At 46.9% G+C, this 17,240-nt stretch overlaps 1 protein-coding gene across 2 annotated transcripts in view; it reads left to right on the forward strand.

Annotated features, from left to right (window-relative positions):
• GRIN2A (glutamate ionotropic receptor NMDA type subunit 2A) overlaps positions 1-17,240 on the forward strand; it is a 364,634-nt gene that overhangs the window by 277,503 nt on the left and 69,891 nt on the right. For both annotated transcript variants that reach the window (XM_032836343.1, XM_032836344.1), the window contains exons 6-8: positions 9,929-10,134; positions 15,570-15,738; positions 15,847-16,000. In XM_032836343.1, the coding sequence (XP_032692234.1) occupies positions 9,929-10,134; positions 15,570-15,738; positions 15,847-16,000 (529 nt within the window). The remainder of the gene's footprint in view (positions 1-9,928; positions 10,135-15,569; positions 15,739-15,846; positions 16,001-17,240) is intronic.

Below are 17,240 nucleotides of genomic sequence, written 5' to 3' on the forward strand. Positions count from 1 at the left end.
TTAGGAGACCAGTTACAAGGCGATTTTAGTTGTCTCTGGTAGGCATGCCGTGTACAGATCAAATAAAATCAAGCACATCTCTTGGAAAAGTGAGCACAAACCCTGTTAACCTAATTTTTCCCAGCTGCTTGTGGCCTCTGTGAGGTCTCTCTGAATTTACCCGGACATGAAGGGGTGAATGTTAACTATGACAGTTGCTGGAGATGAAATTATCTCTGTTCTGAGAAAATAGTGGTTGAACATTTTGATAACAAAATCGCTGTCCTTTCACAAAACATTTTCCAGGAGCTGAAGAGCAATTAGCTTTCTAAAGGCACTGTATTTAAATTTTATTAATAAAAATGGATAAAAAAATCATTACAAAGTTAATTTCCCCTTTTTATAGTTCTTTTCACAGAATCGCTTTTCTCCATCAGAGGTCAATTTTTTTTTTTTTTTTTTTTGTCCTCGAAACCTCCCTATTTTTGCTGGAAATCACTCAAAGGTTTATCACCAAAATTCAGTTTATTTTGAAGGTAAAGATTTCTTTTCCTCCTCCCACACAGCCCATTTGGGTGAGTTTGGGACTGTTTTTAATTATTAAAAAAATTCATGATAGACATGAAAATCATCTGCCTGCACCTAATTATTGTGTATGGAGTATTTATAAGAATTAAAATCATGCTGGGGCGCCTGGGTGGCTCAGTGGGTTAAGCCTCTGCCTTTAGCTCGGGTCATGATCTCAGGGTCCTGGGATCGAGCCCCACATTGGGTTCTCTGCTCAGCGGGGAGCCTGCTTCCCTTCCACTCTCTCTGCCTACTTGTGATCTCTGTCTGTCAAATAAATTTTAAAAAAAATTAAAATCGTGCTAAGAATAGTGCCTAATACATACCAAGTACCCACTGAATGTCAACTTTTGTTGTTGTGAGAGCACAAGCAATGCCATTCACATTTCACTGCTGACCTGTTACTGAAATTTGCCGTCTTTCTGTGAGGGGTTCTTCTGCCACGACTACCCTGTGCTAATCATCCCGGTCAGAGTCCTGTGGGAAACTCCCATGGGCTCAGCCTAAGTCACGTGCACACTCCTGAGCCAGTCACTGTGGCTCAGGGGCCAAATGCACGGATGTGCCACATAAGGGCCACATGCCTGTTCTTGACCTTGGAGCCCTGGATCTGTCCAAAGGCAAACCAACATGTTGTCACCAAAAACATGGGACACTGACGATGGGCCCACACGCGGCAGAAGGCTGTCACGGAACCCTAAGGGGGAAAATGTGGAGAAGGTGGTGACTTGTGGCCAGAAGCACTGATGAGGGGAAAACAAACGAAAACAACTCAAGTTTGTATCAGGAAATGCTTTTGTGAAAAAAAGAACAAAGAAATGCTTTTATGGAGTTAAAACATGAAGTGATATGAACTCCCCTCTACTTATTTATTTTTTTAAGATGTATTTATTTGAGAGAGGGAACGGGGAAGAGGGGCAGAAGGAGAGAAAGAGGGGCAGACTCCCTGCTGCGCACAGAGCCCGACACAGGGCTCCATCTCATGACCCCAAGATCATGACCTGACGTAAAGCCAAGAGTCCGCCACACAACTGAGTGCCCCACCCGGGCGCCCCAATGTGAACTCCCCTTGCAAAGCTTTTTTTTTTTTCTTTTCATTTCTTTTTTTTTTTTCATTGATCTAAACCACAACAAAACAACAATGTACAGCACCTCCCCCAGTGCTGGGCCTTCCTCCTTGCATTTTTCCCTAGAGTAACTGATTTAATTGTCTCAGCAAAACTAAGAGTTCCACGACTGTCCTCATCCCCTTTTTCTGATGATGCCCTCAAAGCAGAAAGCAAAGCAATACAGCTGACCCTCGAATGGGGTTAGGGGCACGCTTCCCCCCCCTCCATCCTGCAAAGTGGAAAATCCACATAAAACTTTTTGATTCTCCAGAAACTTAACTACTAATGGCCTCCCATTAAGCAAAACCCTTACGGAGGACATAAACAGCTGATTAACACATGCCGTGTCTGCCCTTTGTATCACGTACTGTGTTCTTCCAATGAAGGAAGCCAGAGAAAAGAAAACATGATGAGGAAAATCACAAGAGAAAACGCGTTTATGGTACCGCGCTGTCTTGACCGAAGAACAGCCGCGTATTACAGGACCCGCGCAGCTCAGACCCCCGTGGTTCTGGGGTCCACTGTCTGTCCAACTGGCATAGCTGGGATCTGAAGCCAGGATGCCCGAGTTCACACTCTGGGCCACTCCACTACTCTGTCTCTCCGAGACTACATATGCTTTTTAAAAAAAATTTCCCTCTTTTGAATTTAGAAAAAAATCTAAATAACCTTTGTCTTTTAGAATAGTTTTAGAGGGGTGCCTGGGTGGCTCAGTTGTTAAGAGTCTGCCTTTGGCTTGGGTCATGATCCCGGGGTCCTGGGATAGAGTCCCGCGTCGGGCTCTCTGCTCAGCGGGGAGTCTGCTTCTCCCTCTGAAGCTCCCTCTGCTTGTGTTCCCTCTCTCCCTTGCTGACAAATAACATCTGTAAAAAAATTCTTTTTCAGATGTTATTTTTTTCTTTATTTGAGAGAGAACATGAGAGGGGAGAAGGTCAGAGGGAGAAGCAGACTCCCCGCTGAGCAGGGAGCCTGATGTGGGACTCAATCCCAGGACTCCAGGATCATGACCTGAGCCGAAGGCAGTCGCTCAACCAACTGAGCCACCCAGGTGCCCTAAAAAAATCTTTTTTAAAAATAGAATAGTTTTAGATTTACAGACGGATTGCGAAGGCAGTACAGCAAGTTCTCGTACCCCTCCCCCGCTGATTAGCTTCTCCGAGTACTACGCCTGGCATTAATGTGGTGTTTGTCCCATTCCGGGAGCTGGTATTCATACGTGGCTGTTAACTGACGTCCACACTTTATTCACACCTCCCTGGTTTTTATCTAGTGTCTCTTTCCTGTGCCACCCTATTTTCTCATCTAGGATGCCCTACTACATTTAATCACAAGGTCTCCTCTCCTCTTGGCTGTGACAGTTTCCTGGCCTTTCCTTATATTCTGACGACCTTCCCCTTTTTGAGGAGTTTCAGTCAGCTCTTTTCTAGGATGCCCCTAAATTGGAATATTTCTGATATTTTTCTTATGATCAGACGAGGTTATGTGTTTCAGGAGGAAGACCACACAGTGTATCAAGGGGACGTACTATCAAAATGACCTGTCCCTTCTGGCATTGACCTTAGTCATCTGGCTCCGGTGGTATTTGTCCGATTTCTGCATTATCAAAGTTTTCTCTCTCTCTCTCTCTCTCTCTCTCTCTCTTTTGTTTTTTGCCCCAGCAAAAACTTCTAGTTGCATTTCCTCATCGATTTAAAAGCAAGTGCTGGGTTCAGATCCTGATTGTCCTACTGTCAAGCGATGGGGACTGAACAAGCTACTTAAACCTCATGCCTCAGTCCCCTCATCTCTGAAATGGGGTAATAGTAGTGTAATATCTTACTTATCAGTCTGTTTTTAGAATTACACAAATAAATATTTAAAGCTCCCAGAAGAGTGAAAACAAAGACTTATTTTTTCTTTCTTTATTTGAGAGAGAGAGAGAGAGAGCATGAGCGGGAGGGGCAGTAGGAGAGGGAGAGAGAAGCCCAAACACCCTGTGCGCTAAGTGCAGAGACCAACATGGGGCTCGATCTCACAACCCTGAGATCATGACCTGAGCCAAAATCAAGAGTCAGGCACTCAACCAAGTATACCACACAGGCACCCCCAGAAAGATGTATTTTTGTCATCATCTGTAATCCTTACAAGAAGTCTGTAAGGTGGAGAATCTTACTTAACTTTTAAAATACGAAGAAACCAAATTTCATAGAGGAAGGGAGAGATTAAGCCATGCTCTGCATTTTCACTGACCAAGTTTATATTCTTCCTTTGACTTTTGCATTATGATCTGAGCAGGACACCTAATCTTTCTGAGCCTCAGTTTACCCCAAGCAATAAGGATAGCCCTCATTCCCCACCTCCTGGAGTTGCTTGGAGAATCGAGTCGGGTAATGCATGATAAAGTCTCAGTACCGGAAACACACAGGAAAGCACCTGAGAAATGTCCACGATTGACTTTGGCATCATTGTTACCCCATTTGTTAGCTGAGTTACCCCAGCTAAGGCCTGGCCAAGTCAGGATTTGAACCCTCGCCCCTGTGTATAGAATGAGCAAGAGTCAGCTTTGTGGGAAGCTTCAGCTCTGAGCGCCACTGGCTTCTGTGCAGCAGAGAACTCCCAACCAAGAAGGCTCTGGCGACCTCATTCTTCTTGGTCTTCCAGCTTGGTTCTCAGAACCGTCCTGTCTTCTTCAGAGCTGGGCATGTCATTTCCCTGGCCTCTGCTGGCACAAGGCCTCCTTCCTGAATTAAACATCAAATTGTGAGCTGTGCTGCCTTCATTGACCCCTTGCTAATGATCCATTTGTTATCCTGATCCCAGTAAGGTGCGAGCTGAGAAGGCGACTTTCCTTTCACTTTGCCTAGAACTTTGGGTCTCAGAGACCTTAGAGATCATCTGGTCTACCCGCACACCCCATCTCTGTTGCAGCTGAGGAGACTGAGACCCATGGAAGTCAAAGGTCAAGGGTGTGTTGTCATGGGAACTCAGCCAGTGCTTCCGCTGCAGAGGCTCACCGTTTTCCCAAAGAGAGGCTTAATAGATGTTGAATTAATGGTAATAGTGCCTGATATGGAGAACTCGCTGTGGGCCAGGAACTGACCTTCAGAAAGATCATGTGACTTGCACAAAGTCACCCGACCAAGGGCATTGATGAGATTTGAACCTGCCTGACTCCGAAGCTCAAGATATTGATGATTCTGAAACGTTTTCCCTCTGTAACCTGTGAGGGAGAGAAGAGAGGGGTCCTGTAGGGATGAGGCTGATCCTTGGAAAATGAATGAATCAGTACGTGCCCATAATCCAACATACACGCTCAAGTGCACCTTCCCGTCCCAGTCACATGGAGATCTAACCAGAAGTTTAGCAAGGCCTCCTGGAGCTCCCTTTTCCTTTGGAGTGCCAGAAATAGGACCATGTGTGTAACAGAGACCAGAACACTTCACTTGCTCTGATGCCGTGAAAACTTACCTGCACGTGTGGTGCAGCCTCAGAACGTGCTAACTTCTCTGGGACAGGCGGGGCCTGCTGCTCTAACATTACAGACTCTGTCCCATGGGATGTGCCCGATTCTGGAGGGGACTGGGGGCCAGAAGAAGGTCTTGTTTAAAGAATAGCAGGACAGGGGCGCCTGGGTGTCTCAGTGGGTTAAGCCTCTGCCTTCGGCTCAGGTCATGATCTCAGGGTCCTGGGATCAAGCCCCGCATCGGGCTCTTGCTCGGCGGGGAGCCTGCTTCCTCCTCTCTCTCTGCCTGCCTCTCTGCCTACTTGTGATCTCTGTCTGTCAAATAAATAAAATCTTTAAAAAAAAAAAAAAGGAATAGCAGGACAGTCACCATCAGCTCAGAATGGGAGCAGGGAGGGAGAGATTGATGGCTACTGTCCTCAGAGGGCCCAGGGTTCTTCTGTCTTGGACGTGACCTTTAGAGAAAGGCACAGGGAGCATTCGTAGTCTGTGTCCATTTAGGGCCTAGGGACACTGAGGCAAGCAAGCAGAGATGGTGTGACACGTTTCTTCTCACTTCATGGTTTATTCCACTGACACTTGCCATCTTCTTGAGTGCTTCAGAGTGGCCGGAGCCCCTTTTAGATTTAAATTGATTGGCATGGGCATGATGGTCTTGGTTCCATCTGGAAAATAGGATGTAGTCACTCTCGATGGCTCTGCGTCGAGGGGGCTGAAGTCAAAGTGAAAGCAAAGCACGAGCGAGGGAGAGAATACGGGTTTTGTTACTTCAGTATTGTGCTTGGGGCGCAAAATCCCACAGCTGAGGCCGATACGGACACATCGATCAGTCTGCTAGTATTTTCCAACTCACGGACGTTTTTAGAAATTCAGGTCTCGTGTTCCTTCATTCCATCAATAACTGTCCATGAAGTCCCTCCTTGCGCCAGGCCCTGAGTTAGAAGCTGGGGAACCTCACACCCAATCAGTGTCTGTAGGAAATCCCTCCTAGGCAGGAGAATCCTAATCTAATCAGAGAAACAGATAGCTTGTTGAGATGTAATGTTATTAAGCAAATAGAGATTAGATATTTAAATCGAATTAAGGATTTATGAATGAAATGTTGCCGTGTCTGGGAGTTCCTGCAATGTGGTATAGGAGAAGTGGGTGGTAAATAAATGAAACAAGGCTGGCCATGAGGTAGTAATTACTGCAGCGAGATAATGGGAACATGGAGATTCATTACACTGTCCCACTTTTGTAGGAGTTTAAAATTTTCCATCAAGAAAGAGAAGCAAAGATGCACTGAGGGAGCACGGAGCTTTCTCCTTTGGGCAGGTGACATGTGGACATATATCCCTGGTCACTTCCATCCAGCCTTTCCCTCCCGGCCAACAGACTGGATGAACTCCTAGGGTAAACCTCAGCTCCTTACGAGGACCTGCAAAGCTTTGCGTCATCCAGCCCCTGCCTATGTGAGGTTTTCTCCCTCCGTTCACTCCCCCAGACCCCCACCTACTCATCTTGGGGTTTCCGATTTCCACTCAAGTGCCACCCCCTCAGGGAAGCCCTCTGTGATTTCTCCCCCACCCCCACCATCTGTTCTCTTAGACCCATTTTTTTTCTTTCTTCTGCCCAGTTTGTATGATGTGTTTTTGTGTGATTATTGGACTCATGTCTGTCTTCCCATTTAGTGTAAAAATTCCGTGCAAGGGAAAACTTAATTGCGTGTTCTTGAGTCTCCTCGGTGCCTAGGGCCGGGCTTGACACCTAGTGGCCACCCCATAAAAACTTAGGGAGTGATTGAATCTTTTTTTTTTTTTTGAAGATTTTATTTATTTATTTGACAGAGAGAGATCATAGGTGGGCAGAGAGGCAGGCAGAGGGAGAGGGGGAAGCAGGCTCCCCACTGAGCAGAGAGCCCGATGTGGGGCTCGATCCCAGGACCCTGGGATCCTGACCTGAGCCCAAGGCAGCGGCTTAACCGGCTGAGCATGCAGGTGTCCCAAGGAGTGAGTGAATCTTTGTTCTTTCTGTCTACAAGCACTGGACTGACTCAGTTAGAATCCCTTGTGAAAGTGCACATAGGAGGGGAAAGTCTCTTTTCCCCATGTGGTATGGAGAATCCTGGAGTGGGGATCTGGGGACTTGGGGAGCCTATCAGGGCAGCCGGCAGACTCAGGGGAGTCATTGGGAGCTTTGATGATGCCGGCAGCATTGACAAAGCAGCTTTGGCTGTTCAAGTTTCTCCGCCCACCGCTTGCTTCCAACCCTCCGTGGCTGACCTGCTGGGTACTTATTTAGACATGGGGAGGGAGAGAGTAACGTAGGGGAGACTTGGGATGTTAATACACTCTAGGAACTCAGATACCTTCGCTGACTCTCTCCCCGGGAGTCAGTCTTGGATGGGAACCTTTGCCTGACTTCATGGTGTAGGGTATAGTGATGTGGCCAATGACATCACCAAAGATTCTGCTGGCTAAATGGTCTTTGCCTTGATTGCTGTTTCCTGGGGCTCCCCCGGGGCTGTCTGTGTGAGGGAGGAAGGGTCTCGGAGCTCTGACATGGTTACCGCAGATCACTTAATAGAAGCAACTTTGGGTTCACACAGCCCTGTGGTATGGCTCTGGTTCCACGGCTTCCCAGCTATGTCTGGACAGGTTCTATGTCTCTGTGCTTCCGTTCTCTGAACTGCAAAGTTGGAAGGAGAACCCTTACCCTGTGGGATTTGTGGGGGTCAGAGTCACAGGTGGTATCAGTACATTCCCCGACAACACAGGAGAGCTCAAAACTGACACTGTGAATAATTACAGCATCGAAGAGCTATGGTGGACAGGTGCAGAGTTCCGTACTGCTAGGGAAAGGAGGCATGCCCTTGCAGATCAGGTGGTCTTTGAGCTAAGTCCTAAATGCAGACTACAACAATAATAAAATAATGGCAGCTACCACGCACGTGACATGCTAAGTTCTGTGCTCGCTGCTACATAGGCATTTTGGCTCATCGGAAACTTACTACAGTCCTTAAGGTCATGTCCTGTAGCTACCAGCATTTTGCAGATAGAGAACATAAAATGCAAGAGGTTCATTGACTTTCCCGAGGCCACTCAGCTAAATGGATGAAGCCGGGATGAGCCCTTAGCTCTGTGTGACTCCAAAAGTCATTCTCTTACCCGCTGAACTACCCAGCCCCTCTTGAAGGTGTGGCTTTTCCGAGAGAAGTGGAAAGAAAAGGAATGGAGGGAACATGTCCCAAAAGGAAAAGCATGGCCATCTTTTTTTTTTTCTAGTTGCATATTTATTTCCATTAGTCTAGTCTTTGTCCCGCAGCAGACTGACGGTTCCGAGAAGACAAGCATCATTCATTTTTATCCACCATCGCTTCCAGGCTGGTGGCTACACACAGTTGGTGTTTAAGAAATCCGTGTGGAGTGAATGAGGAATTTGACGGGTTCAGCATTCTCCCCGGCCTGTGTTACACATCACAGCAGTGGTAGACGAACCTATTTGTTGGACCAAATTCTCCTACAGCCCTTCCTGTCTTACAAAGGAAGGGATCGGCGATGCTGGACAGTTCTGTAATTGGCTATATGCAATGTTTCCCTATAAGCAGCGAACGTTTTCCAGGATGGTCTAGGAGAGCACTGTCTGCCTTTTCTCCTGCCACCCCATCACCCCTTTGGGTGTCCGGGGTTTCCGAATTCTCTTTACGGGCCTGAAATTCATTTTTGGCGACACTCACATTACAGGAGGGGTGGTGAGTGGGTCACGTCAACACAGACAAGCCGGGACTTGGCACTTAGCTTTTCAGACGAGGTGCTTCCTTGAGGTTGGTATTACCAATAAAGCGCTGACCTGTGGTGTCGAGCAATTGCGCACGGGCGCAGGAGGAGGGAGGAAGCGCGGTGCCGGGAGCAGCTTTCTCCCGGAGCAGTATACGAATAGTGCCAATACGCTGTCAAATAAAATTAAGGTTCAAAACATACAGCCTTCAATTTGATTTTGCTAACATGCCGACTGCTGCTCAGAGGGAAGAGATCGATTCTGTTTTGACAGGTCTTGGTGCACGCTAAGCGTTCCAAGTCTCTGCTTCGGGCCAGATTAATAACAGTTCACCTTAATTTGCAACTTAAATAGAACCATATCTGGGCTTGAAATGATGCTCCTGATTTCCTCTCCTGTGCGTCCTTCTCATGCTGACTTCTCCCGTCAGTCCTCCTGCCTTGTCTTCCACATCCTCTTCCTCTCTTCAAACTCCTTCCCTTAGCATCTTTTAAAAATTTCTCCTTCTCTTGTCTCTCTCCTACACTTTAAAAGTATGGAGTCCATCCTACGTGCTGGGCACGGTGCGGGTCGCTGTTCCCAGACTGTCTTACTTAATTTGCCACGACATCCTTAAGAAGTATGTGGAATTGTGCTGTTTACAGAGGAGAAAACAGACGTTCCCAATGGTCCAGAGTTTGCCCGGTTTGTATAGCTACTGAATGGCACAGGTGGGGGTCCCAGCCTAGACTTCTCTGATTCTAAAAGTGCACGCTGCTCTTGCAACGTCAGTGGCCCCAAACTCTGGCAGAACATTAAGATCATCTGGGGAGCTCCCCCCCCATCATGTAGGCACCATCGCCATATTAATTAGCGGGGGACAAGCCAGGGTGTGGGGGCTGTGCAGTGCTCTGTTCTCCCTTTATCCCTATCTTTTTTAACATGTACACAGAAGCATATGTGGAGGTAGGTAACAGAAAAGCCCTCAAGATGGGTAGAGTTCATGCCTCGGACCTCACTCAGGGAAGGAGTCGCCTTTCTAGAAGTCGGTGTTGCAGAAAAGCACAGGTGTGCCTTTGTCTCTCTGATGCAGGTGGGCAAGTGGGAGAACCAGACCCTGAGCCTGCGGCACGCCGTGTGGCCGAGGTACAAGTCCTTCTCAGACTGTGAGCCGGACGACAACCATCTGAGCATTGTCACCCTGGAGGAGGCCCCCTTTGTCATCGTGGAGGACATAGACCCATTGACCGAGACGTGCGTGAGGAACACCGTGCCGTGCCGGAAGTTTGTCCGAATCAAGTGAGTCTGGGGGTGGCGTCTCTTGAATGCACCCGGTCCTTTAAAGCCAGCACGTGTCCTCGGCAACGGCACCCGCAGTACCGTAATAAAATGTCATACAAAATAGGCTGTTCTGATACTAGATTATAATCTGTAATATTAGATTTTTTTTAAGAGGTAATAACTGGAAGTACGCCAGGTGGTTTACACTCATTAAATTCCAGCAACAGCAATAGGAGGTAAGTGGTTTGGGCCCCTTTAGATATTTGTACTGAGTTACGGGGAGATTCAGAAACACGCTCAGAGCCGTCGGACGAGCTGGGACTCAGACGCTCGTCCAGCTTCCTCCACCACAATATTCTTAGACTATCCTTAAAAATATATATATATTTCTATTTTTCTGACTGCTCCCTCCTCCAAACTGCACACCTCCTCCCTCCCATCTTTATTAGATATCCCAGATACACACTCTTGAAACACTCTGGAAACTTCTCTCTGGGGGCGGGGGGGCATGGTACGCCTTCTGTAGGACTCTCTGATGTGATTGGCATGGACCTGACCTTCTGGGTCTCCTAGCTTACCGACAGCAAGCCAGCGTCCCATCCGTGCCATTTCCTTTTTTTTTTTTTAATTAACGACAGAAGTAAGAACTGCCAATTTTTGTGAGAGCTTCTGGTGGAGTTTGTCCCTAACCTATCAGCCTTCTGGGAGAGCATAAAGCTTTGTGACCAGGTCCAAGGCCCTGACTCTAGTCTTTCTAGTGCGAACAGAAAGGAAAGCACGCCCTCGTGGGATTTTCACGAAGGGAAAAGGCCTACCATTGGAGTATTTTTGTCAGTATTTTCCGAGCCCCTCCTTTCATCTGGATAATTCTCCCCGGTCCTTTCAGTCCCTCCCCAAGTTGGCTTTGCCGTCCCTCCTTCTGCAGAACCCTCGGTGTGTCTCTGTGCCTTAGTCTGTTCAGGCTACTGTGACAAGTCACCACAGACAGTGTGGCTTAAAAAAGAGAGACACTTACTTCTCACGGTTCTGAGGGCCGGGAGCCCACCAGCCGGGTGTCTGGAGTGCAGACGTCCGTCTTCTCTTGGTGTCAGCATGTGGTGGAGAGCAGACAGAAAGGAGGCAAGCTCTCCTGTCTCATTCTAAGGGCACGCATCCCATTCCTGAGGGCTTTACCTCCCAAAGGCCCGACCTCCTAATGCCATCACCTTGGGGTTTAGGGTTTTAACACACAACTGTGAAGGAACTCAAACGTTCAGCGCCCACTGCTCGATTTCTCTGTCGCCTGTTTCTGTGGATTACAGTTTGTCTTTGCCCCTGGAGTGGGAGTTCCCGAAATATTGGAAACGTGGCTTACTAGTCTTTGTATGCCGGTGATAAGCACGGAACGGGACCCCACAGTGTTGATAATGCTTAAACGTATGAGTGAACAGGTACCTGTCCTCCCACATCCCAGATTCCAATGGAAGACGTTATGCAAGATGCAGATCCCCGGAGCCCAGTGCTTGAGATAAAGATCATTTTTTTAAAATATGATTGCAAAATGGATTATGAAGGTACATTGTAGATTGGAGAAAACTCCCCCCCCTTTTTTTTAAATCAATGAGGAGCCTCATTGAAGTTGAAATTTTGAATAGATTAGTCAATGAATAAATACACAGGAAGCACAGTTCATGTGTGAGGCTCAGTGCAGGGCACGGAGGCTACATCAGCAAACACAGAAGACGAGAGACGGGGGTCTTGCCATATAGAGCGCACACAGTTACAAAACAGCTCAGCCACTAAAAGATCAAGACAGCTCCATGTTACGATAAACCTTGTAAAGGGTAAGAATAAGGTGGTGTGAGGCGAGAGTCACTTGAGGTGTGTGGGGCTCCTTCAGCTCATACAGGTGAGATGTGAGACGATACAAAAAAGGACAATGAACATGTGAAGAACAGGGGGAGAGGCTTCTGGGTGGAAGGAACAGTGGGTGCAAAGGCCCTGAGGTAGGAAAGAGATTGACAGGTGTGGGAAACAGAAGGAAGCCCAGGTTGGTGCTAGAGAGTGATGTGCTGGGTGGGAGACGGAAGGGGTAAATGCGGGAAAGTTGTCCAATCAGGGTTAGATTTGGGTGGGTGGTCTTTGAGCACAGCTTGGTCAGATGAAGAAAGCAGGGCGGTTGGCACACAGTGAGGACCCTTACCTCAGTCAGGGCACCTCCTTTATGACAATGGTGCCTTTCTTGTTTTGATGGGGCCATCAAGTAGAGCCTACAGTCAATCATGGGAGCTTTAAATCTTTAACATCAGAAGCCTTGGAGCTGACAACAGTAGGTCCACGAGTCCTGAGCCACATTTGTATGGAGAAAATAACCAACCCCACCCCCCCCCAATAAATTACTCTCTTTAAAAGAATTAAGTTTTTTAGTAGAGACTATAAACAGATCAACAGGTTCAAATTCATATTTTTGCTTCCTGTGGGAGGTGGTGGTTTGTAGCTTCCTTCTCTCACTTGGCGACGGGACAAGGTTACTGCACATCTAGGCGACATCAAAGTCTTTGAAAGCCATAGGCAATCTCTGGGACCCATTCATCTCAATACTAACACAGATCAAATCGATTGCATTTCCTAAAGGTGATACCGTTGAGGCAGGCTGATTGGTTCTAAGAAGGATTCTGGTAGGTAACATGGCTCTATTTTTCTTGGTGACGTTCTCCCAGGGAAAACGTTTTGTCTCTCACTTCTGGTGAATGGTGGGGTCTTTAAGACACACATCAGTCTTCTAAAAACATAGGTAACAGGAAATGAGCTGGGGAATCAAGCATTTCTTTTCATCTGTTAGTTGGGTCTTAAGGCATGAAGAGAAAATCGAGAAAAAATGATCTGGCTTGTTACATTGGGGGAAAATGGCCATCCTGTCGATTAATTCCCCAAACTGTCAGATGGTCAGTGAGAAGAGAGGATATGTATTTTTAAGCACTTATGTGAGAAGTGCTGTAGCTACTTTATTTTATTTAATCTCCCCAACTATCTTGGCAAGGTAAGCACCAGCCTTCTTAATTTGCAAGAGAGCATGCTGAGGCTCATTAGTGAAGAAACTGGTCTGTGTCTTCCTGATGGTGAGGCACAGACCCGGGACCTCTCAGCGGCTCTGTCCGACCTCCACAGCCATGATCCCATCCACTGGCCACACTGGGAAACTGGAGAGCTGGGGAGCTGGATTTCTTATTAGATCCCTTTCTCCACATAGGCTTTTATGGGTCACTTTTCTTTTGGGTGATGGTGGGGAACGGGAAAAGATTGCATTGGGTGCCATTTCTCAGATGTCTTTGTGGTCAAATCACACCCCCCTGCGCCCATACACCAGGGCTGTGATTAGAACTCATGAAAGTTTTCAGTTACAAACCGGTCTGTGTTTCCTTAATCCCAAGGAGAAATTCATCTGTCGCATCTGCTGCATGCTTTTCATCCCATGGTCCCGGGGTATAATTCCATGTCTTGCACACAGTAGGTAATGTGAAAATGTATTAATGACTGCTGCATCTAGACATAGACCTGAATCTAGATGTACGCCTACTATTAGGAGACTAGGGGAGGTACTTACTTCATTAGCTGGCTGAGGTTCTCAGTGAGGCCAAAGATTACCCTTGTGCACCTGTGACCCCGAATCTTAAGCTTGGGGTGTTTGTAACTCCTATCCAGGCTCTCCCAGGAATCCAGACCAGGAGAAGGAAGACCCTTTGACAGAAGAAGGGATGGAGCAGAGGACAAAGGAGACAGAGATAGAAAGAGGTTGAGAGGAGACATTGATGTGTGGCCCGTGGTGGCCAGGAAAAAAAAAAAAAAAAGAATTGGCTCTTCCACATTTTTCAATGAGCCCCAGATAGATACTGAGAAGGAAATTGTATTTGGACATGCCATTGATTTAATGCACTTAGGACACATTTCTGTCACGTTCATGGCATTTTGCAACCCCCTACCATTACTCGAAGTCACACTGTCAAATCTCCCTGTGTCCCTGGGCTGAGACAGACGTCAGTGGTGCTTGGGTGTGTGTGTGTGTGTGTGTGTGTGTGTGTGTGTGTGTGTGTATCTAATTATATGTGTAGTATATACTCACTGCTCTTAATTTGTGGGGGGAAGAAAACCTAAAACCATGAAAAAGAGAAGAAGTTATTTTTCACCATTCAAAAATAGCTACGCTTCCTATTTCATTGTTTTTCCATCCAGATATTTCAAAGCTCATCTGTTTTTATCTAGCTGGGACTGTTTTGTATGGAACACTGTGTAACCTACTTTTTTTCCTGTGATATGGAAATGGAAGTATTTTCCTATTGTGATGTTGCATCTCCATAAGCATCACTTAGTGCTTACGTAACAGTTGGGTGTGTGGATGGCCCCGCCGTGGGATATCCAGAGCACGTATCTCATGACACTCGTGACTCAGGGAGCTGAGCTCGTGTGGACCAGCTGGGCCACCACCCGGAGTGGTCTTGATCTTCCGACAGAAATTGTCCAAGTAGCAGCTGTTAGTTGGGAAGACACTCTTTCTTTCCTTTTTTGAAGGCACTTTATAGTGCCTTTACAAATTTATATTTTTGTATAGTCCTTTGATTTGTATAGTCCTTTGAATATGACTTGGCCAGGTGAATAAAGTAAGAGCAGGGTGGCTGGCACAAAGCCACCTTTGTCACCTTGGTAGTTGATGACAGCTTTTAAGATGCTAGTACCCCTCTGTATTTTAATAGGGCTTTTTCCTGATCAAGGACATTACTGTTTCAAAGTGTCAGCTTTTATACTTCCTGCGATGTAGGGAGGGAGGGAAAGTGTTAGGAAGGAGCCCTCATTTGACAGATGACTCCATCAAGATACATTAAGTTCATGGACTCAGACATGAGGTGGATCCCTGTCTTCTGGTTCTCAGTTACGGTTTCCTCAGGAAGCAAAGTGCATTTCCTAAGGAAGACACCTTTATTTGTTCTCTTTGGTTGCAAACCTCTATCTGCAGTGATAGGATAAAGCAAAACCCTCCTTCAGCTGAGAATTTCGTGTCTTCTGTCTCTCTTCCATTTTCTGATAAGCTTTTATAGTTCAGCTCAGATCATGTGCCAGAACTTTCTAAAGGGGCTGTAGGTGTCATAAACATAAAGATAAGAGGTGGTATAATGGAGAAACCATTACTGTTAACTAAGAGAAATGCCATGGAGTTTATTTCAACAATTATCCTGAAGCATTGTACATGGCACAAATAATAATCACTCAATAAAAGTTAGCCGTTGTCGTGGTTACCGTCCCATGAGAACACTTAGTCCTTTTGCCGACATAAACTACTGCCTGTCCTTGGAAAAGCCCTTCCCTCCTGTTGAGCCTCAGTTTCCCTCATGGAAAACAGTGGAAACATCTTAGGTCATGATGGTGAGCAGATCTCCCCGTGCTCATATTCTACGGTCTCGGGGTTTTTTTTTCTCCTACAGCAATTCAACCAATGAGGGCATGAATGTTAAAAAATGCTGCAAGGGTTTCTGCATCGATATCCTGAAGAAGCTTTCCCGCACTGTGAAGTTCACCTATGACCTTTACCTGGTGACTAATGGGAAGCATGGCAAGAAAGTCAACAATGTGTGGAACGGGATGATTGGGGAAGTAAGTGGCCTTCCTCCCGTGGGCTCTAATCTGGACTCCGCACCTGCGGTGCTCGGGGGTGGTGGGAAGGGCAAGTAAAGGGTCTGTGCTACTTTGCCTTGCGTGCAGGTGGTCTACCAACGGGCAGTCATGGCGGTCGGCTCGCTCACCATCAACGAGGAGCGCTCGGAAGTGGTGGACTTCTCCGTGCCCTTTGTGGAGACGGGGATCAGTGTCATGGTTTCAAGAAGCAACGGCACTGTCTCACCTTCTGCTTTTCTAGGTAGGTGGACACCAAGGTGACTGCTGTTTTCCTAACAGGGAACTAGAAGCATTTGTCTTGTTTGCCGGAAGGATGGAACCAGGCAGGACCTTGGTCAGTTCCTTGCAATGACATCACCGCATTCCCCAGCCTGTCCTATTTGAATGATCTCAATTCTGTACCCCCACACCCCCAGACAACCCCATTAACATCTTTTGTTTATCTCGGATTCGGAATGATCCTGAATACACAATCGCATATTCACTTATTGGTCCCGATTGTACAGAATGGAGATTAGCACATACACGTCTCAGAGCCTGGAAAACATTTAAAAAAATAAGCCTGCCTGTCCCACAGTTAATTTAAATCAGCCCATAAGTCTTTATTCCGCGTCCTCATTCCCATCGTCCATCCCTCACTGGCATGACAGCCGTTTATTTACTGGATTTGAGGGTGAAATGACGATGACTGCACCGTGATTTATACCGGCACTCGGATAAACAAAATGCAAGTACACTGGAGAGCATACACTGATGGAAAATTAATGGAATCATATTTTAAATGTGACTATCCTTCCAGCGGACTGGCTTGTAAGGGAGAAAAATTCCTTGCTCTCCTTTTAACTATTTTCATAAATACATGTTTTGACATAAAACTTTTTTTTTTTTTTAAGCGAGGTAGAGCTCTACTTTTTTATCATCCTGTTTCCTTTAGTACTGTATGCATAGTTGCCTGGCCAGAGAGGGAGAAACCGCGTGGGACGCAGCCATGCATGATTTATTTTTTCTTTAAAGGAAAGTCTGATATGGAGTATCAGGTTATCATCAACAGCTTTTGAGAGCAGCTGCCTTGAAGATCGTGGGATTCCCGTTCCCTTCTCCTTGGCGCCCCTGTATCCGTGGGTTTGTCCCAGATTTGGGAAGGCTGAGGCCAACCCCTAAAGCAAACTGCACGAGAGAGGGGAAACAGATCAGTGTCAACCAGATTTCTTACACGTTTCCGGACACAGGCGCAGCTGCTGGAGAGCTCGCACTCGCAGCCCAGAGCCAGTCTGTGGCCAGCGGCTCCCGGCTGGTGGTCTTCTTTCCCCACCATCTTCACTGGTCCGTCGTGGGGCCCTCCAGGGAAGCTGTCCCTGCTTCCTTCTCTTGAGCGGAATGCTGACCGCAGGGATTTTGGATTCCGCCTCACTCGCGCGGGGACACCTGGATTTGCTGTTTGCATTTTTTGATAATGCACTGAAGCAGTTGAAATCCTTACC

Source organism: Lontra canadensis, unplaced genomic scaffold (genome assembly GCF_010015895.1).
Source record: "Lontra canadensis isolate GAN:19392208 unplaced genomic scaffold, GSC_riverotter_1.0 scaffold91, whole genome shotgun sequence".
NCBI classification, from domain to species: Eukaryota; Metazoa; Chordata; class Mammalia; order Carnivora; family Mustelidae; genus Lontra; species Lontra canadensis.